The 27,715-nt window shown below is 45.7% G+C and overlaps 1 protein-coding gene across 1 annotated transcript in view; it reads left to right on the top strand.

The window, feature by feature from the left end:
• The window catches only part of LOC138562812 (uncharacterized), an 850,591-nt gene that overhangs the window by 467,909 nt on the left and 354,967 nt on the right, over positions 1-27,715 (top strand). The window contains exon 3 of the mRNA XM_069642789.1: positions 18,486-18,725. Coding sequence (XP_069498890.1) covers positions 18,486-18,725 — 240 coding nt within the window. The remainder of the gene's footprint in view (positions 1-18,485; positions 18,726-27,715) is intronic.

Genomic DNA, 27,715 nt, shown 5'->3' with positions numbered 1-27,715 from the left:
CTATAATGGTGATCAGAGATCTCTGCATTTGATTTAAAAAGTATGTGATAAAAGGATTGTATGTGTGACTCTCCAAATGCATAACCGATGCATGGCTTGGTGCTCACATCACGGTTCACAATACTCACCCTAACATTACATACATGCTCATTTGAACATCTTAAATTGTTGAATGCGGCTTTTAAATGGCTGCAACATCAGCCACTCAAATGGGGTACAAGGGCTATTTTGCTTTTTGTTTCTGAAGAATCTTCGAGGAGTAAGGGCTGGTTCTCTGTGTGGGTATGCCCAACCCAATACAGAAACATCTTTTGGGAATTATATCTACCGACAGGACAGGATACCGCACAAGAGAGACCCAATAAACAATGCACGGAAATGCTACACAGAAAGGATTGTACCTCTTACAAACTTTAGCCTGACTAGTAATAAGCTGATGAAGCGTTTTAAACAAAACCGGCTTCTAATGCAGGGTAAAGGGTCCATAGGTTCCTCAGCCACTACCTCCTCACTATTCCACAGGCCTCAGGGGTTATTTCTGCAAAAAAGATCAGGCCCATGCTCCATCTAACAGAGCTGACATTAGCATCTCGTATTGGTGCTGGCCTGCAGCTAGTTAAAATCATGGTGTGGCAGTGTAGAAAGGCGTTTGGCCTAGTGGATGTACAATTTGAGGCAACGTCTTTTATTGCTTTATCTGTTTAAGTAGGGGTACAGTATGGCATGCTCGTCAGAACCACATACACAAAACATACTAGTGTGCTATTGTATGGACAATGGGTATATCAGAAAACAACAGGTATACGTGTTGTTACATAAGGGAGCACCACATAGACGCCATTAACCAACAAAGTGGTGGCTTGGGCAGCACACAAATCATCGCTGCACACATATCACTACATTGATTTACCATGGACTACTGTCTGCATGGTGAACTCTGCGTTCCTAATCAAGGTGCCAAGTGGTATTGAGGTTCCATTTGGTGTGCACGCTAGACTGTCGTTGGCTTGTTTACTAAAAGACCTTTGCTGCTAAACTGATGCATTTAGTCCATGTCCCAAAGCAGCCACTAGAATATAGAACGTTAGTGGTTGCAATAATGTAGAACAAGCAGCCAATCATTTAACCATAGCACATGCACTGCAGCCAAAAGGCTGATTGTGGCAGATCATCATGTCATATACATTGCGCCTGGAAGTGTAGATCGCAGAGGTGAAATGCCCCGAGATTTCCAGGCGTTCCTTATTCCATAGATTCTTCAGCACCTAACACCAAAACCAAAAACAAACTGCAAACCATTTTTGCATTTTTCTAGGAGAATCTTTACATGTTTCATGTAAGGGCTCCATCAATCGCCGAGTTAAACATTCTCTCCTGGGCAAGACAAAGATGATCATGGACTAGCCATAAGTCCTGAACTAGGGCTATTGTCGTTGTCCCACCGAATAATAAAATCCACCGCGGTATTCCGGATGGATCTATGAAATTTTCCTGACATTTTTTGCCAAAATACACTTTTTGCCAATTAACTTTTTTGCTGAATTTTTACTTTTATTGTAACCATAAAATGCAGTTATAGACCACATATGGTGGGCCACTGTGAATGTCACTTAAATCCATGGGAGCAAAATGGAGTTAGAGCCTAATGTGCTTAGCCATTTCTTAGCACCTGGAAGCTGTTGCCTATTGTTTATATATTGTGGACAGACAGCCCTGGAAAATGTGTGGGACAGGTCACCTTTGACCTATTGCTGAGCCCACTGGGGGAGTGCCTGTGCAATCTGTCCAGTTTGGCAGCTCTGGTTGCTGTGTGACTATATAATCATTTGTTTTGGTATCATGGGGGCACACAGGCTCATGCCTTCCCTGGCATGCCGCATATGTAACTAAAAGTGATATACCAAAAAACGTTTTGGTGTGTCAAAGAGACATGAAAATAAAGAAAATAGTTCGCAACTTTTCTGTGTGCCACGTTAATTCTCTTTTGCATAGGTTTGATCAGCTGACATGTGTGGCCTGGTGAATGAAAATGCCACACATAACGTTCAGTTCTTAACACTAAAATTCTAAGCCCAACTGCACATACTGTATTAAAACAATGGCTTGTTAAATGAGCCATCTCTTATAAATTGCCCCACTTGGCTGTCAGCACAAACTCATGAGGGGCACAAGGTGAGTGACTCCAGAGCATAGTCACCTGCTGCGAGCATAATCAAACATTAAATCCCTACCTTTTTGTTTATACAACAGCATTCACCAACTCTTGACATGTCCGCTTTAAGGAAACATTTTGAAGCCCGCCCGCTGTCAAATTTAAAGGGCAACAAACTAAGAATTTCTATGATTTGCCAGGCACGTTCTAGAAGCCATCATGCAGCCAAAAATAACACGGTATTCCAATTTCCAAATCTGCCATGAAAACCCAATACAACCATCAGAGCACATTGACAGACATTCATTCTTTCAAAATGTTATAACTATTGTCCACCTAACAGGACTGACATGCACCCATGTTGACACAAAACAAAACAATGGTTTCCCTGCTGCATCACTTCTATGTTTGAGGCTCCTATTCCCCGCCCTCTTATCGTCTCCTTGCTAATTGTTCTTTTCGCAGGATACCCCTGGAGAGGGCAAAATACACCACTCTGCGGGCAGTCCAAGGTGCTTTAAGACGTCTATGGTGGCAATGTGGCACTGTGTACAAGGATATTAAGATAAGAATGTAATGCAAGTCATTACAAAATCGCATTTCTACTGACATAGGAGAAGCCTGGCAACCCTACATAAAAGGCCCCCAATATCCACACACCAATAGAGCCTTGCAACACACATTAATTCCTACACATCGTACCACCTTCTTACTCGCCTCCGGTATCTGCGGCGAGACCCTAAATCTCGGCCTGAGCTTGTGTTTTCTACGAACACTACCGTCTACGCCCCACCTGCTGAGAAGCTTTACCCAGTGCCTGCAGGCATGTACCTGGTGAGGCCCTCGATCTCCACCGGGATGCTCTTCAGTCGGTTCCCACCCAAGCTCAGAGAATGCAGCCCCTTCAGCTGTAGCAGAGCCCCCAGGATGCAGGTGAAGTGATTGCTGCTCAGGTTGAGCACCTCCTTGCGGCACAGGAGGCCGAGCTCCGTGGGCAACAAGTCCTCGGTCAGCTCACTCCCTCTGACTGAGAGCACAGCACAGTGTCAGTGATGATTACATGGGGACCCTGCACCATGGGGGGCCCCCTGTTTAACCACTGCTGCACACTTACCTGCTGCGCACCCACTCGCCTCTTTTCTGTAATGCCAGCCAGCCCCAATCAATCGTATCACTGCGCGTGCATAGCCTGGAGGAGGGTACACCGCACGTGCGCCCATGGGCTTGGCTGGCGCCACCAGCGCCATCCGGGGCCCGAGGTCAGGGGGAAGCAATAAAGCAACACATGTTGCTAATTTATTTGACAATGCTCTGCCCTGCCTGAGGGCCGAGGCTGCAGCCTGCAGCAGTGTCCGTGCTAATGTGTATTCTAGCACTGCTAGAATAAACGTTGGTTTCGTATCTTAACATTTTAAAAATCTATGTGCCTGGCCTGGCTTGCAGGACGCGGACTGCTGGTGTGGCGCCCCCTAGAGTCTGACTGATGTCAGGCAGCTGCCTGAGCTGCCTGACACAAAGACCGTACTGGGCTTGCATCCGTTAACATATTTAAAGTTGAAGTTGTGTTTTCACCTGGCAATGCAAGCACTCAGCCAGTAATATAGTATCATCTTGTCTATAAAGAACCGGTTCATCTGGATTTTTGGATGCTATGTCACATCTTAGCCTAATTGCAATTTCAGGTGCAAATGTACGCTTGTGGAGGTATTTACCAGTATGAATGCTCCAGCTTTACTGTGGCTACGGTTAGTTGCTCTCACTGCATTAGTGTTTAACCTCTTTGAGGCAGTGCAGCTTTAAAGTCGCCACGTGCAACAAGGACTTTTAGTACTCCCTCATCTATCACAATTCTATGGGCCTCATCAGGAGTTAGGCAGTAAGCGAGCGCTATTTGCGCCAGCAGGAATTGCGTTACCGCTGTGACCTGTGGTGAAAATAGCGCTGCATCCCAACAACACAAGCACGCGCATCGGGCCCCGGCGTTAACGCTAATTGCACCTGGTGGAAATAGCACTGAAAGATGGGCAACCACCAAAAAATGCACGCTAATAGCACTACTGCACATTTTTCCAAAAGGGGTGGAGGGTAAGGGTTGGTGTGGTCGTTTTATTGTGATACATGTGTTGTTTGTTTCTGAGTTGAAATAAAAAAAAACAGTTTTTAAATAAAAGGATATGTTGTGGCCAGTGAGTCTTTACATGCTTTTGCACACTCTTGTCTCTTGTTTTATAGTCTCTCAATTCACCTTTGATTAGATTACCTGGTACTTGATCCCCTTGTATAATGCCTCTCTCCTGGGATCTTTCTTTAGTGATTTCTTTTCTATTCTCATACTCTCTTGATATTATGGTACCACAGTAGTTGGGCGGTAAGCGGGCGCTATTTCTGCCGAGTGGAAATAGTGTTACTGCCGTGATCCATGGTGCAAAAAGCTCCTCATAGGAGTTGGGCGGTAAGCAGGCGCTATTTCCGCTGTTACCGTAGTGACCCATGGCACAAATAGTGGCACATCACAACAATATGAGCACGCGCATTGGGCCCCGGCGGTAACGCTAATGGCGCCCGACAGAAATAGCACCGAAAGATAGGCTACTGCCGAAAAATGCAGCGCTAATAGTGCGACCGCCAATTGACAGTGCAATCAGCAGTAGAAACTGCAGTAGCCATTTTGAAAATCATAATCCATTAAATATCAGAGCTTCCTGCAGCCATCCACACCTGCAAACCAGCTAGAATGTCTCATGAGAGGGTTAGGGGGATGGCTGCCCAAGATCATATCAGAAAGCCCACATTTAGTGAGGGGGTGCTTGCCGATTAGATGGACACCACGGCGAGCTATATGGGTCGAGACAGCGGAAAACCTCTGCACAGCGATGCACAGCCATCTGGCACATGGTTAGCCAGAAATTCACAGTAGTGTCCAGCGTCCACTGGGACAGCGAAGACAGTAGGAAACACTGTAATGACCTGCAGGTCCGGGCCGGAGGACTGCTGTCCCAGCACTGGCAGGAGAGCATGGCCACTGGTGGAGGGACTGTGCCATCACTTGCACTAACGGCATGGGAGGACAAGTGCAGCTCTGTGTTGGACAGAGAGGCCTTCCAGGGCATTCGAGGTGCGGAGGCAGGTGCCGGCAGCCAGGAGGCAGAAGGTGAGTCAACCCCCCAAAACATGTGCATGCAACAATGACAGCCTAGCACAAGATGCCCCAGTGGACAGACCCATGAGCCAGGCATTGCAACAGGGTGCAGTGAGTGGGTGCCACATCAGCTACCTACAGCAGCATTCACGTGCCAGTGCACCAAGGCCACCCCTGTGAGTTAGAGCAGTGGTGAGGCCAGCCAAGGGACTCATCCAAGTGCCATGCATCACACACCCACAGTGAGAACACAGCAGTGCCCCATAGGGACCTGCCAGTGCCATGTAACCGACGGCCCCCGACCCCCATTCAAATATCACCTGTGGAGGCAATGTGGATGCATGGGTATCAGAAGCATGCAAGCCAGATAACAGATGCCCCAGCACGGCATCTTGCCATCCCCACACTGGCCGAATACAAACCACCTATGTGTCCCTCCATTCCTGCACCCGTCTCCATCATTGTGAATCCACTTGCAAATGCCCATGACAAGGCCTGCTCATCAGCTCAATAGCCTGGGGGCCCCACTCATCACCGTGTATTGAATGCCATGCATACCAACACACGTGGGGGAATGAGACCTAACGCCAACACCTATGTCCTCTACAGGCACACAAGCAACACCAGAGGCGTTGGAGAACAAAGAGGTGGCTGGCCCATCTGTGAGTGTGCCGTCATGCCACACAGACACCCCCACCACTAACACCCTGAAAACGGGCAGACACGCCACACATAGGCGGAAGACACTGCAAGCCACTCCGCCTCACAGCAAGAGCAGGTCCACACCCCCCTTCCAGCCCTCCAGGAGCACCACAATTCCATGTGACAACACCTCTGCCACTGTAGACACCCCTACGGAGGACACGCCAACAAGTCCTGTGACATTGGAGGCACAGGAAGACAGCAGCAGTGAGTCTGATCATGCGCCAGTGCCTGCAACCCCTGGGCGCAGTCTGCCCCAGCAGCCCTCCACCACAATGGAGAGCCCATCATACCGCTGCAGTTTGCAAACACCCCAACTGGACATAGACACACCCTCCATTGACTCACCTGTTGCAAGCCCACCCTGACAACGCACCCCCCTCACCACCACAGCCTACGGCTACATTGGGCATGTTGATGCAGAGACTGGGGGATATGGCACAGTGCCAAGGGGAGATGTAGGCCATTGGCCACACCCATTTGGGGCATTCAGAGGTGATATGTGACGCAATCCAGGGTGTAACACGCAGGATGGCGCGGGACAATGCCAGGACCCGGAGGGTCACTACCTCCAGCACTGTTGCACTGAAGGCATTCAGCCAAAGGATGAGGGAAATGAAGGAGGGTGTCTCAACCCTTGCAGAAGCCATCCATCAGAGCAATGAGCTCTAATGACAACAGCTCCAGGGGGAGGCTCAATCCCTTCCCGTTCCACTACACCAACCGAGGAATCCCAGCAAAGAACACCTATGCGCCAGATCCTGTGCCAGCTGAGCACAAGATCAACAGCTACTGGGAGTCAGGGAAAGAGGACGCTCTCTATGGCCATGCTTTCCAGCTGAGCCCTCTGAAAGCCAGGAACTGCAATACATTACTAATGCATACAGTGCTCATGGGATTGTTTCCTCTATGTATAAAATGATGTTGAATAAAAGCCCGGACTTACCGGCCAGTGTAGGTGCTAAATGGGCGAGGGAGCTAGACCTAGACTTCTCAGCTGAACAGTACACACGTACTGTCTCCCTTAATTTCAGATTTTGCTGTATACAGTATAAATTGCTGAATAGGTCGTATTATACCCCTCAAAGACTTAACCGATTTGCCCGACAATTACTACACACCTGCCCTCGATGCCAATCTGAAGAGGCTGACCATGTAAATATGTTTTGGTCCTGCACTAAGCTCCAGAGCTTCTGGAACACAGTTTTACAAGCGCTCACTGGAATTGTTGGGTCTCCCATTGAATGTGAACCACTGGGTGTCCTATTAGGTAGATGGAATATCACTGTGAACAAAAACATGTTAGCTTTCTTAAACATAAGGTGTGTGGTAGCCAAGAGATGTATACTCCAACATTGGAAGCAGAAATCCCCTCCTAACTTCAAAATGTGGCTGGCAGCACTCACCTGGACTCAAACATGCAAGGAGGAACATGTGAACTCACTGGCCTTGCATTCCCGACCCAAGAACATATGGACTGAGTTTCGTACATATCTGTCCAACCACTCCGAGGACTGAAATGTGACCACCTCAGTAAAACAACGTTGTGGGTTTGGATGTGCAGGTCTAAATGTGGCGTATAATGATGTCTCTGACTGAACTACTGCACCTGTGATGTATTATTTGCGTCTGTATAAGTATTAATAAGTTGCCATGCACCCTTGTACTCTGATGTGTTTCCCAATAAATAAATGGTCAAAAAAAAAGAAGAAATGATTGTGTGGCTGGATCTAACTCAACCTGAGACTGCGGGTCAGCTGAGGAACTGTCTTAAAGCAGTTGGTGATTGGATGGCCTTAAATTGGCTTAAATTGAACGGGGAGAAAACCGAGGTGTTGGTGGTGGGCACTACATCGCCCTCAATGTTCTGGACTCCTGAGTTCTTGCCTGAGAGCCTTGTTCCCTTTCCCCTCCCGGTTTCCTCAGTGAAGGACGTAGGGGTCAAAATATCGGCTTCTCTTTCTATGGCCGAGCAGGTCTCTCTCGTCTGCCAAAAGGCGCACTTTAAGCTCTGGACTCTTCGGAAATTACTTCCGTTCATCCCTGTGAACTTCCATTCTGCGGTTGTTTCTTCCCTAGTCATCAGTAATATTGATTACTGTAATGCCCTATATCTTGCTATTCTGCGGCATCTGCTCCAGCATCTTCAGCTGCTGCAGAATATGGCCATGAGAGCAGTCCTCCATTCTCCGTTTCGTGCCCATACGACTCAGTTCTTGCGCCAGCTCCATTGGCTCCCTGTTGAGCAGCGCATTAAATTAAAATCAATCTGGTTCACAAGGCTTTGCATAAAATTGGAGCTGAGTTCCTTCAAGCCAAGTTCTGCATTTACATACCTGCCAGGCCTCTTCGTTCAAAATCTTTGAAGATTAATCAGCTCCTTCGGGGTAGTCTTGAGCGGGTGGGTGGTCGTGCCTTCTTGGTGGCGGCTGCTCGGCTTGGAATCTTCTTCTCCTCTGTCTTCGTACTATCAAAGATTATCTTGGCTTCCATCGGGCTTTGAAAACCTTTCTCTTTTAGCCTCTGTCCTTGGTTAACTTCACCTCGGTATCTTCAGCAACATGATGCCTCTGGGTGCACGCTGCGCTTTACAGGTGCTGATGATATAAGATAAGATCATTAATGCGCGGGCATTCCTGATTGTGTTCATGTGCACTTTATTCACAGTGCTGGAAGTGGACTAAGGCAGGGGATTGTACTAGAAGAAATTGTCTATTAGTGCCTGCCGGGCCAGTCTCCTTTCCCTCATATCATCACTGGGAGTGTCTGCTCTGGCTCCTGCTTCATGCTGTTCATCTGCGTCTTCCTCTGGGTGTGACATGTCTGCGTCGGGGGGTAGTGGCACTTTACACCTCAAGCAAATGTTATGTAGCATTGCACACACCAGAACAATTTTCCCAACTTTGTTAGGGGCATACATTAGGGCTCCACCAGTGCGATCCAAGCAACGGAATCGTGCCTTGAGGAGACCAAAGTGCGCTCAATGCATACACGGTTCCGGCTCTGGGCATGGTTGTAGATGGTCTTGTGCGGTGTATGTGGATCATGCACAGGGGTCATCAGCCACACCAGCTGCTGATATCCAGAGTCACCTGCATGGGGCGGCTTACAGACATAGTCAATTGTCTCATCCATGAGTATGCTATCACAATGTATCTGGGCATTGTTAGCCGTGTGCATGCATGTGTGCATCCTGCCCATGCAATGTGTATGTGTGATACCTGTGCAGCCTTTGTGAATGGTGACATGCATACCTTTTCCTGCACATGCACCATGTGGTGATGTGGCAGGTGTTCAGTGGCGTGTCTCAGGTGACTGCACATGGGCACATGACTGTGGCACGGGTGGGCCTGCTGTTGGGTGCTGCTGTGTGGATCTGAGCTGTGCCGCATTCCTGATGCATTGTGGTACATGTGGTCAAATGTGTCATTGTGATGGCAGCAGTGTGTGTACTTCAGTGTATGTGTCCAGGTGTGTCCGATGTGGGCATGCTCCCTTGAATGCCCCCTGTTGTTGGTGCCGGTGCTACCCGGGTGCTGCCAGTGCATCCACTTGTCATACCATGCTGTGTTTCAGTGTTGCCATCCTCCCCTTTTGGTCTGGTGCTTCACTGTGCATATGTGGCAGGGATTGTAGTCACCCACTATCCAGGTCTGTTGTCCTCTGTGCCTCTCCATGTATCCTAGCAGTGTGCTGTTGCGTATGACCATGCAGTCATTAGTGGAACCTGGGTAGTGGACACAGCAGTGGGTGATGATGAGGTCAGCGCCACAAGTCACCTGCACTTTGAGGGAGTGGTAGTGCTTCCGGTTCAAGTATACGGTATCATGGGCCTGGGGCACCACCAACGCAACATGGGTTCAGTCAATGGCTGCTATGACATTAGGCAGTTGTGCAGTGGCATAGAACCTTGCCTTCATGTTGTTGACCTGGGCCTGGGTGGTGGGCAGTGCAATGTGTTGGTTTACATGGCACACAAGGGCATCTAGCACCTAGCCAGGACTGCATAGAATGTGGGATGTGCCTTGCCGTGCATCATGCCCACAGAGTGCTGGAAGGTGTCTGTCCCCAGAAACTGCAGGGCTGCTACCAGCTTCACCAGTAGGGGCTCAGCTATCCAGATATTGATCCTCCTTCTTATGTCTTCCTGGATTGTGGCAAGCAGCTCGGTGATGGTCTCCTTGTTTAGGCACTACACAGTAACCAACTGGGTGTCGCTGTGGGCACAGGGTGATGGCCTGACCATGGGGATGGGTGCTCACGTTGCTTTGACCGTTCTCCTCCTCCTCCTCATTCCCTCCCCTTTACTCCCTGTGCCCTGGCCTGGTTGGCCTGCATCTCAAGGTCCAGGCACAGCATGAGCAGCTGCCTGTCCTAGCTTGCAGCAAATAATGGCAGCATGGTGTTGGAAAAAGTTTTTGGGGCCTGGGTGTGTTTTATGTAGCCCTATGGTGTGCACTGTTTGCGTCTGTGGCTTCATTTCTTGCACCCTGGTTCATTTACCTCTCGCTGGAAGCTGGAGGTATTTCTCGGCTGTAGTAACGCCGGTTTTTGACACTAATACAACGTACATGCACTTGTGATATGGCTGTAATTGCGCTTTGTGTTGTCAGCGCTATTAGTGCTGGCTGAAGGCTGTAATAGCGCTGGTACAGTATTGGCGGCGCTAATTCCGTTACCGCCGGGTTTAAGGGCTACCGCCCAACTCCTGATGAGGCCCTATATGTTCTAGTTATGTGCATGTTTGGCTGCAGTGCAAGTGCCATGTTAGCATATGAATGTTTCTAAGCAGTCATAACATTTTGAGGATTTTCAGATTCTAGCGCTGCTTAATGCAGCAAGGACATTGAGGGACTAAAACTCATACATTGCATTTAAATGCTCATTTAATTCTTGTAAGTGGATGGAAATGAAGATATTGCAAGAATGGTTGTGTGGGGAATGATAGTTTAATGAGTGGTATTGCTTTAACGCTCCTTATCATGTTTATGGCCATGGCACGACGACATTACACTATTGCATTTTACTTCAAAGTGTTTTTATTTTTTGGGGTTTTTATTTTTTGGCAAAACGTTTTTGGGTAGCCTTTTGTCAGAGTAGTTAGCACGTTGCATTTCCCTTTAGTGTTTGATGTACCATCTGTGTGTCTGTGTTTGTAGTTTTTGGCAATTTGCCCCTATTTTGGTAAATCTGAGCTTGTCATTTTGAGTATGGCCTCCATCTCCCTTCAAAATGTTGAAATTATTTTGAGACTTTCCAGCTAGTGGTGGAGGAAAATGAAACAGGGAAACACCCACCGGGTCCCTGTCAGTCAAGTTGTTGTGCACAAGTTGATGTTTTGTCACACACGTGTGACGTGCAATTGTTTTGGACTTGCCAACAGGTGGTGTTGGTAAATGAGCAAAAGCAAAGAGGTGATGTCTGAAAGGTTTAGAATGAATCTTAACCTCTGGCATAGCTATGGGCAACCCTCCAGACCATCATTCTTTGTCTACCAATCCATTACAGAAGGGGAAAGACCATATGCAAATCAGGCTTGGTACCACCCCAAAAGAGGCAGTCCAGGCTGAACTGCTAGGTCACATCCCTCTGCACGAGACCACACGCATGCCTGGACATGTTTCAGCCTTGTTGGGCCTCATCAGTGAGACCATAAATAAAACCAGGAATTACCCATTGGTTCCGGGTCGAACACCTCGTTTGACAACAAGTTATTTCAGCACAATTTTGAAACTTTTAGCCTCTCACCAGTTGTGTTCAGGAATAAGGTAGGAGATTTTGCTGTTTACCTAAAGGTTTCCTGGCTAACAGACTGTTTTTGTGTCTGGGCATTGTATACCACATGAAACACTGGAGTAATCCCAGCATTTAAGGGGTACATGTCAACATAGTGGTTATTTCCCCTACATCTTGTGTACGTGTATCAGTATTATTAGCTCCACGCAGAGAGCATATTGTTCTTTTTAGTGCTGTTTACTCCTAACAGAAGATGTTGGTTATGCTCGTATACATGGGAACATCTGCAAGTAGGGAGATTTCATTGTTACCTCTCCATGGTTAGGTTTAGGTCAGAGTATCTTCTGGTGTAGAGGATGCTCCTATCAGAGAGTACATGCTGTATTTCCATCCGGAGTTTAGTTGCAATGCAACCATGGAACACAGTGTCTACACCCATCTTTTACTGGGACTTTGCTTTATTTCTGCTTGCCCTATTTTGACTGGCCACCATTTTAGGACTGGTTGCTCTATTTTGCTTTCCCTCTGGGAGTAGTTGGATGTATTGGTGTGGTGTGTTTTCCATCTGCCCGTTTATTTTAATGTTGAGCAACCCCGTCTTGATGATAATTTATTTCATAAAGGGAAGGGTGTGTGATTTTGAGTGTGGAACATCTATATTTTTGTGGGTTGTTTCTGGTATGAGTGAATGTACATCGTATTTTGTTTACCATAGAAGGGGGGTCTGTTATATTGTGTATTACATCTCCCTCCCCTGGTTGCTGGATGCCTGGTGTGTATGTGTGACCTCATGAGAGAATGTTGTGTGAATGTTAGAATGTTTGTGCATGAAGAGGCTTCCTTAGCCAGGCAGTTGAAGGGAGAGAGCCTGGGCGGTGGGTGCCAGTGAGTCTGCTATGAGTCTCTATGGAGCTTACATGAGATCTTACCAATGTAACTGAATAAAGGAACTTCATACCAGCTTCCCTGATCTCCCGAGCATCCTTCATTATAACACATGCACATTACACAACAGCACACCTAGAATATATAAGGTTTCATCACGGGTGGGTGATGTCTGCTGTGGACCAGCCCAGGGAGCTTTTTAGGCTGGTGCAATCGTTGTTTTCTTATACCGCTGTTACCTCGGTTGACATGTCCCAGGTTTTGTGCGACTGCTTGGCATCATCGGTAGTGGTAGCCCCCGGCAGCCTACCTGTCCCCTCTCACTCCTGGGTACATTTCACAGTTTCTAGTGTGGAGGACATCTTGAGGGCCTCTAATGCCCTCACATCCGCCTCTCCTGCTCATCCTATTCCCCTTTGCCTCTTGAAGAGGTTAATTCCCTCGATCAGTTATTGGGTGTCATCTGCAGTCAATAGTTCTTTGTCTGACAGTCGTATTCCTTCTCCTTTTAAGCACTCTATGGTGATCCATCTGCTTATAAAGCCCTCTGTGGATTCGACGGTTCTGTCCTAATTCCATCCCATTTCTCCTCTTCCTTTTTTCATGAAACTTCTTGAATCTTTGGTGATGCCTTTACTTCGCTCCTTCTTGGAAAACTCTGGTTTTATGGATCCTGTATAATCCGGTTTCCGTCCAAGCAGAGGCACAAGGTCTGTGTTGGAGTCCGTCGTGGACGACCTGGCCCGGATGGTGGATCATGGTCGTGTTAGGGCGCTGATACTGTTAGACCTGTCGGCTGCCTTCGACACAATCGATCATTCTCTACTGATGGACAGGCTGGTCTTGGCGGGCATCTCAGGCCTGGTGCTTGCTTGGTTTCACTCCTTTCTGACTAACTGTTCAAAATCCCCCCTTCTTTCCCCTTTCTACTCGGCCCCCTCGCTTATCTCCTGTGGGGTTCCACAGGGGTCGGCTCTCTCTCCCCTGCTTTTTAATATCTATATCGAGCCTCTGAACTTGTTTTTTCATTCTTTTGGTTTTAAGCATAGCTCTCAATCATTTGTGTTGCAAAGGCGGGTGAAATCACCCGATTTTCTTTTTGGCGGGTGAGACGCCCATTGGAATGTATGGGCGTGCAGGAGGCTTGGCGGGTGAGTCAGCCCTTTACAAGGCGGGTGACACCCGCCAAAAGCGTGTGAGTTGAGAGCTATGTTTTAAGTGCTGTTAATATGTGGATGACACCCAAATACTGGTCCATCTGGATCTGTTACAGCAGCAACAGAGCCTCACTGTCATACTTGTCTATCAGCGATCAACATCTGGATGAGCTATAATTGGCTCCTCCTGAATGGCAATAAATCTGAGGTGCTGGTTGTGGGCCCAGTCGCTAGCCCTCTTCCCTTGGCCTTCTACCGCAGCCTGTGCAAGTTGTGAAGAATCTATGTGTAAAATTGTACTCATTATCCTTGGAGCCTCAGGTCAGCGCAGTCTGCCAGTCGGTATATTTTCAGCTCAAAGTCCTTCGTAAAGTTCTGCCTTACTTACCGGCTCACCTTTACTCTGATCGACAGATTAATATATAGCTAATAATTGTATTGTTCTTTGCACTAGGCCACCTTAATCCATCCAGGCTTCATTCCTGTGATCAATTTTAATTGAGAACTGTTTTAGGCATATTAGATACATTTTTAAAAAAATCTTCTAAACTCGATTTATAGCATTTTAGTAGTTGTGTGCTGTTATAAATTACATTTTTGCTACATTTTGAATCTCTAAAACTGTGTTTGGAGCTTGGTAATGTTTGTAGCCCCACTGCGTGTAGATAATTACTTGGGTCAGGCGAGGCAGCACTGGCACGTCAGGGCTAAGCAAGTCTGCGCATGTCTGTGTCAAACATGTTGGCGCTCACTCCCTGGCGGCTTGTGCTGTGGCCAGGACGAGTTTAGTTAACTTGTAATAACAATATGTATGCATCCATGGAAGCGCTACTTCTTAACCAGAAAGTGCGAAGAGCAGATATTATTATAAAATATCTCAACATGGATTATGCAATTGTACCAACAATAATGTCCACGAGCCCTGAAACCAGACCAGACATAGTGCAAGATGCAATTGTATCTCCCTTAATATTGCAGCGTAAAACACTACAGACATGTCCTAGTATTATAGATACACAAAAACCTGCTCATATGGAATTCATAGAGACAGCTCCTGCATTACCGGATATTCCTAATACTAAAGACACACCAGTAACATGAGCCTTTAAGTACATGGCATATCCGAAAAAATCTCACAAAAAAAATCAAACTGGCACTATTAAAATGTCCCTACTCAATACTCGTCGCTGGACAAACAATCCACAGAGATACGGGATTATATTATAGATAATAAGGTGGACATTATGTGTTTTATGGAAACCTGGATGAAACACTCAAGTGGCCCTAATATTGCTTTAACCACACCGGAAGGTTATACATTCTTCAGCCAAAACCGAGAGCACTGTAAGGGGGGGTGGGGGGGAGTTGCCATATTGGCTAAACAAGAGTTAAACTTGTTTAGGTCTCCTATTGTTTGTGGGGGCTGTGAAGTGATGTTATTAAAGGCTAAGCCTACTCCTAATAACTGCTTGAACATTATGCTAATATATCGACCGCCACGAGAAACGCCAGAGTTCTATGAGGAGATCTCAGCAATCCTGGCGACGCTGTACAAACCTAATTGCTCTACCATAGTATTGGGAGATTTTAACAGGTGGTGTGGAAATCCATTGGACCCCGAAGTCATCGAGCTGGAACAGCTGTTCAAGAATCATACATTCCAAATATCTAATAAAGAACCCAGATAATTTGGCTAATGCCTTGGATTGGGTTGTGGTAAAGCCCCCTATACATCCAGCCATGTATCTGGTCAGACCATTCCTTGATCTCATTTTACATGACAATACCTGTGCCCATGATAAGTAAGAGGAACGTCCTAACGGAAGTTACAATCAGGAACTATAACAATGTGCTTTGTAGTGTCGTAAGGGACTGCATGGCCGTGTTAATGAGCAATACATCAGCAGAGGATCTGCCTCATATATTGGCTGCAGCATATGAGGAGACCTTTACTAATCTGCTGGATCGGGTCGCTCCACTTAAATCTAAAACATATCAGGGAAAAGACCAATAACAAGAAATGGTTCACCCCAGCCTTTGCTGCTTGTAAACAAGAAGGAAGAAGGGCAGAGAGAGTGTGGGAAAAAGAACAGACACAAGAGAATAAAACCATCTGGAAGTCACTTGATAAACTATACCGTAATGAAATTATACTTGCTAAAAAACACTTTTACGACAACCAGATTATAAATTCTAACAACGATTCTAAAAAGGTCTTTCACATTTTTAGAGATTTAGAGAAACCCAGGGCCCAATTAGATCAATGTATTCCCCAAACAACAGCCTGTGAAGCCGTTCAGAAGGCCCTAAGGGAGGAGATCAAAACAGCTCATGATAACATCAGGAAGAATATGGAAAACCCACACTATAGTGGTGGTGCTCAGTTGAGGTAGGAAACGGTCCAGCAGGCCAATGGGTCTTTTTCATTTAAACCAGTATTCAATGAAATTATGGAGAACATTTTGAAGAAAACGAGACCTAACACATGTTTTGGGGAAAGTCTCCCTTCTAAAATCAGACTGGACAAAAGAGAGCCCTTTACTCCATTCTTGGTTTTTTAATTCCAGATTCCTGAGTAATGAAGTACTCAATATACTAAAGAAAAGGGTGACGGTAACTTCATTGATTAAAAAAGGAGGTTTGGATCACAAACTTTATACTAATTATAGACCAATAACAAATGTGCCTTTTCTGTTGAACATTATTGATAAAGCGGTCACTATGCAATTACAGCAGCATTTGGAACGTGACGATTTACTACATCCAAAGCAATCAGGATTCAGATCATTCCATGGTATAGAGTGTGCTTTTCTGGATCTTCAGACTGAAATGCTTAAATTCATAGATGCAAGTCAATCGTAGCTGCTGATGTTGTTCGATCCATCAGCAACCTTCAATATTGTGGATCGTTGCAAGCTACTCCAAGGGTTAAAAAACCTTGGCAACTGCTCTGAAGAAGTAGTGCATTGGATCAGTTAATTTCTGAGTGACAGGCAGTCAAGAATTGTCTGGCGAAATGCTTACTCTGGATTGGAATCATTAGAGTGAACCCTCTCAATTCACAGAAGAGAGTTACATTGGTAGCCAGTAAAAGCTAGAATCTGCTTTAAAACACTCACCATTGTTCATAAATGTCTTTATGGACAAACACCAGAATATATTCAGGAATGTATCGATGTCCAAAGATTGCAGAGTTACACGGTCAGCAGACACTATGCGGCTGACTTGCCCCAGGAGCAAGCGAGTAAGAGGAGGGGGCGCTCCTTTCCGACACAGGCTGCACAGGCCTGGAACAATCTCCTTAGTATCCTATGCATAATTAGTAACCCATTATTGCCCAGAAAGCAACTGAAAACCGCCCTGTTCCAATAAGGTTTTTAGACCACCACCATTGTGGTTTCTTAAGCTGATTCTGTGCCACACAGGATCACCTGCTGTTTTGCAGCCCCTTGAAGACCTTTTTGTTTTAGCTCACCTTGTATTTCGATCCCCTCTTTTTCTCTTTCCTTTCCTTCGTACGTCCCAGCAGCACCATGATGCCCCCATTGGTGAAGGAGTGCTTTATAAATAAATAAATAAAGGTTACACATATGAGGAGTGCCTGAGGCAGGGTAGAGAGAGTTTAGCTAGGAGGAGGAGGAAGATATGAAGGCACATGATGTTAGGAAGAGAGAGGAGTAGAGGAGAATGGAGCTGGGGCAGTGGACTCCTATTATAATTTGGATTTACCTTTAGCAATAAACAGGTCATAAAGTCCTTCCCTTACAGATGCATATTGCCAACTGCAGCCTTGCAGCTGGAAGTACTGCAGTTCAGTTGATGTAGAGCAGGTGGGCAAACCTTCCCCTGCCACGCCCCCACCATTCGAAGCCAACTTCTCTTGATGCTCTGGGTGCAGAAAGGAATCAGGTCTGCCAGGAACATATGAAGACCTGCCCTTTCCGGCAGTGGTTTCTGGGATGTCACCCGCAGCGGCACAAGGTTCTGGACAGGGATCAGAAGTGCAAGAAGGCACTTGTGGCGTTAGTCATGCTTTGTACGTTCTTCTTGAAATAACATGGATGGTGGTGGTGGGACCCCGTGGTACTGGAGACAAATGCTTGATGAAACCTAGAACCTGGTTTCTCGTCGGCCCTTCATACCTGCCTTGTAATTTCCTGCCAGCGTTTTTTCAACTCAAAGTCATCAAGGCTGGAAGAAGTAGCCAACATGCAGACAGCTGTGTAAAAGCTGGGGTGCCTGGAAGATCCATGTGGGGTGCAACTACCTCTGGCCCTCAGATAGGTAATTCCAACCCTCTACTGGGTCATTCCAAGTCGCTTGATGACCATTAACATAAGTCTAGGGGTGGCATTTGATATGTTTGCACCCAAGGCAGGGGGAAGAAAGATTACATTTGATAAACAGGCAAGAGGAATGTTTCAGCCAATCAGAAATTAAGAATGAAATAGAGAATCATAGGAATAGGATGTAACCAGAGAAAATATAGAACAAGAAAATAGTCATGAAGGGAACGAGAGGGGATATTAAAAGTAAAACAATATAAATAGGTGGAAATAGAAGAGGGTGCTGAGCTCTGCTCATAGTATGTCAATGGTCACAATGTTATGAGATGCCACACGTGGACCTTTCAGCCCTGCACCTGATAGAGGTTTGACTATTAATCCTGTGTCAAAATGTCTCAGGACCAAACTTTATAACATTTTCCTTTCAGACCCTGTGTCCACACCTGAGGTGAATTACACATGCCTTCTGAACGCCACTGTTCAGCTGTCCTGCCTCATGGAGAACGGCACTGACCCATCCTATTCCTGGAGTGTGAATGGGACACCCTCATTGGTCCCTTCCAGGGTAGTAGAGATGAGCTACGAGTCTGTCGTCAGGAACGTAACCTGCACCGTGAAGAACCACGTCAGTGAGGAACAGAGTCACTCCACTGATGTCACCTGCCCAGGTAAGGAGGCAGAGGTCATGGGACGCAGCTAGAGCAGCGGGGCTGCATGTTTGATAGGAGGAAGGTCAACATGGACGTGCTGCGTCCAAGCGCTGAAGCTCAGTCTCTAGAAAGAGGATAATGGACTTGACTCATGTGATAAGGTGGAAATCCTCGCTGCGATAGTCGGGGACAGTGGGAGTTTACATTGCTCTGTTGATTTGTTTTTGCCTCTATAAAAGAAAATTCAGTAAATTCTAAAGAGAAAAAGAGAAAAGAGCAGCCACCAAACAGTTATGTGTCTCCTTTCATCTTTCTCTTCATTTTGTCCTGTTTTCTCGGTTTGTTGTTGACAACATCCTTTTTCCATGTCTTCCTTTAATCGTTAAACCATTCTGTTATCCACATTCACCCACATTTCCGTTGCTTATTGTGAGTCTATCTACTGCACAGAACTGCATCTTTAAAAATGGCGCAATTACAATGGTGCTGGCCAATGGTATCACATGTGCCAAATGAAGGCCTGCTTCACAGGGCCACTAGAACAGACACTAAGTGGCATGTAATTATGAGATACAGATGGTACAAGGCACCCTGAGGCCCAATCTGGGCAGCTCACAGGAGAGTCCTGCACATCAGGGAAAGGCGCAGTCAGGTGGATAAGTGGCCTAGAGTCACAGCTAAGTAGAGACATTCGACACTGGTGCTTAGTACCTAGTCAGCAGAGCAGGATGTACCTGGGGATCCAAAAACATATATTCTCCTAAAGCGTAGAGTATGAGGCAGCTAGGGAACCAAGCACCTAGGGATCCAACAACATGTATTCTCCTATAGACCTAGGAACCAAGAACACGTATTCTTCCATAGCATAGAGTAGGAGTAGGCACCTAGGTATCCAACAACACGTATTCTCTTATAGCATATAGCAGTGGTCTTTTTAGGCCTGGGCCCCCCCACAAGCAAAATGTGGGCAGGCTGGGCCCCCCAAAATTGCCAAATGGAAATTATTTCCAAATGGCTATGAACCATTGCGCACCTTCATAACATCCTACTCCCAGTATAGTCCGTGGGCGCCCCCACCTGCCCCATCACAGTCTCTGTGCTCCTTTATCCCACTCCTACCCAGTCCCTGTGTTCTCCCCACCGCACCACTGACCCTGGACTCTCCCCACCCTGCTCCCACCACTATCCCATGGCTCCCGCCCCTCCTGCTCCCACCACAGTCCCTGGGGTCCCCCACCCCGCTCCCAGCACAGTCCATGGCCAGTGGCAGCTGGTGAATTATTTGAGTGGAGGGGCATAAATATTTCCCCCCAGATATGCATTAGCGACGGAGCGCAGCGAGGGAGCCCAAACCAATCAAGGGGAGGTTGGGGGGGTTTCCCCGTGAATTGTTTTAAAATAATGGGTTAAAATGTTGCATTTAAGGGCATACTTAAAAATAAATTGGGCAAAAAGCCAAACAGTTTGCAATTGGCGCTGGAGGACCCAGAAAGCAGGCATGATATTTTTTACTGGACATCTACGATAGATGTCCAGTAAAAAGCTACCATCCCTCTCCCCTGGGCCTCACAGTGCCTAACACAATCAACATCATTATGTGTGTATGCAAGGCACTGGGGGGACCACGGGGGAAAGCATGGTATTTTTGACTGGACATCTATGATAGATGCCCAGTAAAAAGCTACCATCCCTCTTCCCTGGGCCTCACAGTGCCTAACACAATCAACATGATTATGTGTGTATGCAAGGCACTGAGGGGACCACGGGGAAAGCATGGTATTTTTGACTGGACATCTATGATAGATGTCCAGTAAAAAAAAAATGCCATCCCTGTCTTCTGGGTTCCACAGCGTCTCAGAAGGAGAGCTGATATTGGCAGGTGGGTAGGGGGATTGTGCAACAAAGGCCCCCCCACTCGCCAAAATCAGCCCAACAGACCAAAACAAACACACACACACATTCACACAGCAATCACTCTATCATTCACACGAGCCCCCATCACCATACACTCACTCATAACACAAGAATACACGCATCCATACACATATTTAAATAAAAAATGAATTAACATAAACTTACCTTCTGCTTGGTCCTGAAGTTTTCTCACCCAGTGCTCCAGCTCCTGCATCATGAAAGGAATCGGGAAGCAAGAGCTTCCTGGTTCCTGCACATGCGTGCAGGGGCCTGCACATGGGTGCTGAAATGCCCCGCTCATGGCTGTTCTGTCTGTATGTGCGAGAAAGTGCAGGGCCCCCCCCTTGCACATACAGACATGCAGGTCCCCAGCCAGCATTTCCAATGAGCTATGCAAGGCTGGCGAAGCAAAACGCCCCCAACCTTGCATGGCTCAGTGAGCATGTGCAGCTGGGGAACTGAACTGGAAAAGGGAAGCCGTGTTTCCCTTTGACAGTTCAGCTAGCTCAGGAGCACTCCCTCAGCTGGAAAAAGCAGCTGAGGGAGTGCTCAGTGTTTCACTGGGCTGGCTCCTCGGTTCTTCCATAATGGGTGAGAGGGCCACTGGGTCAATGCCCCCCCTCGCCCATTATGGATAAGCCGCAAGGATCTGACTGTCCTATAGGGCAATAGGGCAATACCCAAACCAAAAATGCAAAATGCTAGTGTGGGTCAATTTTTTGGGGTCAAAATGGCCACTTTTTTGGCCAATGTGGGCCAGTTTGATGAGTTACTTCACTCTGCAGCTAGTAGTTTTGACCTTTGTTGCTGAATAAATACACTTTAAATATCACAATTTGCTTACATTTTAACAAAAAACACCCCCTGGGGTACTATTCAAACAGTCTGTCACTAAAGTAATAAATTGCCATTTGCAACTGTGGCCACTTTTAAATTTGTGCCTGAGCCAGTTTTAAGCTCCAGTCTGACCCTGTGAACTGCCCCTGCCCATTTACCTCAATTTAAAGTTTGAAGACCTTTGACATAGAGTATGAGGCACCTAGGGATCCAAAAACATGTATTCTCCTATAGCATAGAATTTCAGGCATCTAGGGATCCAACAACACAGATTCTCTTATAGCATAGATTATGAGTCACCTAGGGATCCAACAACACATATTCTCCTACATCATAGAGTAGGAGGCACCTAGGGATCCAACAACACATATTTTCCTATAGCATAGAGTATGAGGCACCTAGGGATCCAACAACACGTATTAGTCTATCGCATAGAGTAGGAGGCATCTAGGGACCAACAACACATATTCTCCTGTAGCATAGAGTAGGAGGCACCTAGGAACCAACAACACGTATTAGTCTATCGCATAGAGTATGAGGCACCTAGGGATCCAACAACACGTATTAGCCTATCGCATAGAGTAGGAGGTGCCTAGGGATTCAACAACATCCATTCTCGTATAGCATAGCATATGAGGCACCTAGGGATACACCAACACATATTCCTCTACAGCATAAAGTAGAAGGGGGCAACTAGGGATCGAACAACATGTATTCTCCTATAGCATAGAGTAGGAGGAGGCACCTAGGGATCCAACAACACACATTCTACTATAGCATTGATTATGAGGCTCCTAGGGATCCAACAACACATACTCCCCTATAGCATAGAGTAGGAGGAGGCACCTAGGGATCCAACAACACGTATTTCCCTGTAGCATAGAGTAGGAGGTACTAAGGGATCCAACAACACACATTCTTCTATAGCATAGAATAGGAGGAGGCAAATAGGGATCCAACGACATGAATTCTCCTATAGTATAGAGCAGGAGGCACTTAGGACTCCTACAACACATACTCTCCTATATCATACAGTGGGAGGAACCAAGGAACCAACAACACATATTCTCCTATAGCATAGAGTAGGAGAAGGCACCTAGGCATCCAACAACACATATTTCCATATAGAATAGAGTAGTAGGGGGTGCTTAGGGACCAACAACATGTATTCTCCTATAGTATAGAATAGGAGGTACCTAGTGATCCAACAACACGTAAACATGTACTATCCTATAACATAGAGTAGGAGGAGGCACCTAGGGATCCAACAACATGTATGCTCTGATACATTATAGTGGGAGGCACCTAGTTATCCAACAACACGTAAACACATACTCCCCTATAGCATACAGTAGGAAGAGGCACCTAGGGATCCAACAACATGTATATTCCTATACAATATAGTGGGAGGCACCTAGGGATCCAACAACATGTATGCTCCTATACATTATAGTGGGAGGCACCTAGGGATCCAACAACACGTAAACATGTACTATCCTATAACATAGAGTAGGAGGAGGCACCAAGTGATCCAACAACACATATTCTCCTATAGCATACCACTTATTGGTTGAAATACTTGCATGCATAAATCCATCTGTGGAGGGGCTTCAGTTTATAGGAAGGAGGAGTGGTGGAGGTGAAGCTGTCACCCATGGTTTCTCTATTATTTTCCCTTTAGCACAATATAAGCTGTTCTGAAGCAGTGCTGATGTTGGACATGAAACACATACAGATTGACCAACTATTTGACTCTGACTATGCAACTGTAAATAAACCACGCCATTTCATCCTGAGATGAAAGAAAGGTTAGGATTATTTTGTGCAGCTTTGACATTCTTCCTTCAATGGAAATATATATGGATCTGCTTTTACGGGACACACTTTTCTCGGTATCCAGTCATAATTTCGAATACAATATATTCAAAAGTAAAAATGTCGAAAATATTTAGTCGAAAAACAAAAATGTCGAAAAACAAAAATGTCGACTTTTTTTTGACTTTTTTCGATTTTATGTGTTAATAATAAATATTTTATTAAACTTTTTTTTAAAAATAATTAAAGGTATTTCCATGGGGGGTGGGGGTGATGGGGAGGATGGGGGGGGGTTGGGGATAGGGGTTTGGGATGGTTTTTTAAATAATTAATTAATTATTTAATATTATATTAAAGATTTTTTTAAAATAATTAAAGGTATATCTATGGGGGGTGGGGGGGATGGGGAGGAGGGGGGGGTTGGGGTAGGGGTTTGGGATGGGGGGGGTTGAGGGGGGGACCCACCCCCCATAATAAATGTTACTATCTGGGTAAAAAAAAGTGTTTTGGGTTTTCAATTTTTTTTTCGACATTTTTTTTTCGAAATTATGACTTTTCCTATTATATGTATATTTTTTCGACTTTTTTACATTCGACATTTTTTTTTCGACTTTTTGACTATAAACCACTTTTCTCTCCGTGCCAGGACAGGGAGCTCTTGTAAAATGCTTGTTTTGCTCATGATCTCATTTTAATTTCACAATGTATCAAAGTATCTAAAATCATGTACTTTGAAATTTCTAGAAACAATACATTGAATTGTGTGAAAATAAGAAGGCTGCTAATGTTGTAGCAACAGCTGTCAAGCCCCAATGTAAGTGTGGAGTGGACTTTGCTGGACATTCGACTGCTGTGGGGCTGGATTAATGAAACACCTTACATTGCTTGGTCATAAGGAACAGCATAAATCACTTTCAGGAGACTTTATATCTGTGGCTATTTATACTTAAAAGGGTCTCTGGTATAAAAGAGAACACATTTCTGAGGCCAGAAAACTAGCCCACTGGCTCCCAATAAAGGAAAGGATCGTATTCAAAGCCCTGACACTGACCCACAAGTTCATTCACCTCACTGCTCCTGCCTACCTCTCACAAAGGATACACCCCGTCTCCACTACCAGGCCAACCAGATCACCGTACACCAACATGCTCTCTGCGCCACTAGTAAAAAGAGTCAGAGCGGGCGGATCCAGCTTCCCCTATCTCGCGCCCACTCACTGGAACACCCTACCTCCCAATATCCGAGGTGAGGCCTGCTCACCATCTTCCGCAAAACTCTGAAAGCTACCCTCTTCACATAAGGCCCGACACAACAGCACAAATACTTGTCACATAAGCTGTAATATACGACCCAATGCAATATCTGTAACAACAGTATGATGTTGTGTAGTATTCATAATGTGTCAACAACCGCTATCATGCCTGTACCCTGTAACTAAGTTATTGCAAGTAACAGCGCCTCAATGCCCCTGGGCTGCTTGCGCGCTGTATAAATAAAAAAATAAAAAAATAGATAAATACATAAATAAATATGCATGTAATGAGCTACCCCGCCGAGCACTGGAACAGTGGCTACAAACCCCAGTTTGAGCAGTACTTTTCCTTATAATCTCACCGCAGACGGCTTCCCAGGAATAGCCACACCGTAGTGCATCTTTTGGCTTCAGGTCGAGAAGCTTTCTCTTTCGGCAATCACACCCTTTGCTGTTGAGAAGAACCCCTTTTATGTTCACTTCTCGGCCCTTACGTCGGCCTTCAAGGCAAAGCTCTCCCATATGTTTGTACTTCCTGATGGCATTGGGTTCTTCCATTTAGAGTCTCTGCGCCCTGTAATGATTGTATCTTCAAAAGCCAACATGAGGCGTCTTCCTTATATGGAAGACACAGGTTTGATGGGCTGCCCCTCTTTCCCTAGCTCAACCCCCTGCCACTCCCTTCAACTCGACCCTCTACCAGGTAAGAGCATTTCATGAAACCATTGTGCTCTGGCCCATCCTGTAAGAGGATTCAATTCAACACTACAGCTAAGTCAATGCCTAGTCTGGGATACTGAATGGAAACCCTTATTGATATATCTTTAGGTCCAGTTCATGCGTTCTGGATGACTACCCCTATATAACACCCCTCTCTTGGAATCCCCCTGACCCCACTGAGCCAAGAAGTAGTTCTGTTTTGCAAGTTAAAAGGTTTATTTGATAATTTAAACAATAGATATATATATCACACTTTATAATAATTTAATAATTGAATATCACACCTAATCTGAGCAGTAATCAATAATGGATAGTCTGGCACTAGCACACTTGTGAATAGAAACAGAAGAATAAGGTGGTAGAGAATGCTTTATATAAGTTCAGATGGATATAATGTTGAATGAAAATGCAATACAGAAAATACTCAATATGATTTCAACAAAACAATGTAATCACTTTTCTCTGGCAATCCCCTCCCCCCCTTTATGCAATGCAAGGAAATGGAAGGAAATCCACACAGTTCTCAGAAATGCAATCAAATGTAATCCCGTTCACCCCAGCAAGCTTAGACTACAGAAGTTTGAAACACAGGCCCAAAATGCTTTTATATGTGCTAGCAATGAAGTGAAAAATATGCTAAAATGCTTTTAATTCCCCCTAGAGGTTCAGGGTGAGTGGTATCTAGTTAATATTAGTCCTGGCTCACTCTAGCAATGATTCAGTGATGGTTCTTAAGAGGCAAACGAATTTTTAGCAAGGAAGCTGCTGTTTTCACACGTGGAGAAATTTGCAAATCGCGGTAAATTCGCGAGTGCGTTTTTCGCGATTGCGGCAAAAGTGTATGGAATAGGAATGCGGTTCTAGCTTCCTTAAAAAGCCAAGATTCCCAGCTTTCAGAGGAAAGTTACTGCAAGTCTCTAAGACAAACGGTCACGGAGATATGAGCGATATGGTAAAGGTCGTTTTTCAGATTTGAAATTTTAAAAGTTCAAAGTGACAAGTGACAGCAAGCAGCTAGAAAATGACAGGTGACAGCTTTTAGGCAGTTCTACTTAGATTAAAATAGATTGAATTATATTATTTTAACTAAGAGATTGGTTCTGCACAGTTCTGCTAGGTACTCACAATATATTTAGAAATAGAATGGGCCTCGCCACGGATCTGGTCAGGTTTTAGACTGGTCTCGGCACTTCACAGTGATCTGGGTCAGCTCTCTGGTTCTGCTAACAGTGGTCTGGGTCAGCTCTGCTCTCTGGGTACAGCACTGCTTCTGGATCTTTCTGCACAGCTTTCTCTGGAGATTGATGGATTTGAAGTCTGGATCTCTGGATGTGGTATGGTCCGGCAGCATGCTCCGCAGCAAATGGAATTGAATGTCCCTATCTGTCCTGACTGTCTGCTTTTATGTGTTTTGAAAATGGGTGGAGAGGCTAGCTTCCTAGTCCCTACCCCTCTCCACTTGTCATTGGCCACTTCCTCCTCTTCCCCTTGATTGGGGGAATGAAATGAAGTGTCATCATGATGAGGTCTGTTTATGATACAGAGAACCCACCCCTGTCAAATTACACACAATCTATATTTTGACCCAAAAGACATATTTGCACAGGTACACATTTGTTTAAAATTACATGCACCCATCACATATCACAGGAGGTATCCCCTGTTCAAAATCTGCTCTTCCTGAGACCTTGCATTGAGAAATGGCAAATATTTCACTTTTTGGTCAAGTTACCAATATCAGATTCTTACTCAAATTTACCCAAATGTGTGCAAGGCATGCAGGCATTGATTGATGAAGTATCAGACTTTTAACATGCATACATTTTAAGTAATACCCTCTTAACTGCTAGCTTGCCCCCAGATCATGCCACTGGTTCTAAAAACCTCTTAAAATGTGGGCAGAAAAATCACAAGAATTATGGTATCATTTAAATAATTATGACAAGTCCGTACGATGAGTTATTCATCTTTTTCTAAAACCATATTCTGGCTACAGGGGTGTGTCTTTTCAGGTCACATGGTACAGAAACCAGTCTTTCCACTTTCTTCAAGCTCAGCCTCTGTCTCCAGTTTCTCCCCCTCCCAGTTTCTGCCAAGAGGAAGCCATTTTTATTACCCCTGCAATAAACCATCTGCCTGGGCCCTGGAAGGCCCTTTGTTCAAGAGGAAGCCATTTATGGCCACTTCAATAAACCCTCTGCCTGGGTCCTATGTTTAGTCTCTAGCAGTCCCTTTGGTAATTCAATCAGAGAAGTGTCATATCCCTTTTGGGTGGGAAGAGCAAAAGGCAGGTAGGCCTGGGAACACAGCAGTTGTGCAAGTCTCAACTCCTGTCGGGGGTAGCTGGTAGGCAGAATTCAGTTCCTGAAGCCAGCCCCCAGCTAACGTCACTTTTAGTTACCCAGTTTTCTGCATTCAAATAAAACTAACCATTTTACATATGCAGCTAGAATGCTGATTCTAAGTTTAA

The sequence above is a fragment of the Ambystoma mexicanum genome, unplaced genomic scaffold (genome assembly GCF_040938575.1).
Source record: "Ambystoma mexicanum isolate Mex_15411 unplaced genomic scaffold, UKY_AmexF1_1 Mex_scaf67, whole genome shotgun sequence".
Classification (NCBI taxonomy): Eukaryota; Metazoa; Chordata; class Amphibia; order Caudata; family Ambystomatidae; genus Ambystoma; species Ambystoma mexicanum.
This window is presented reverse-complemented; position numbering and strand designations above follow the sequence as displayed.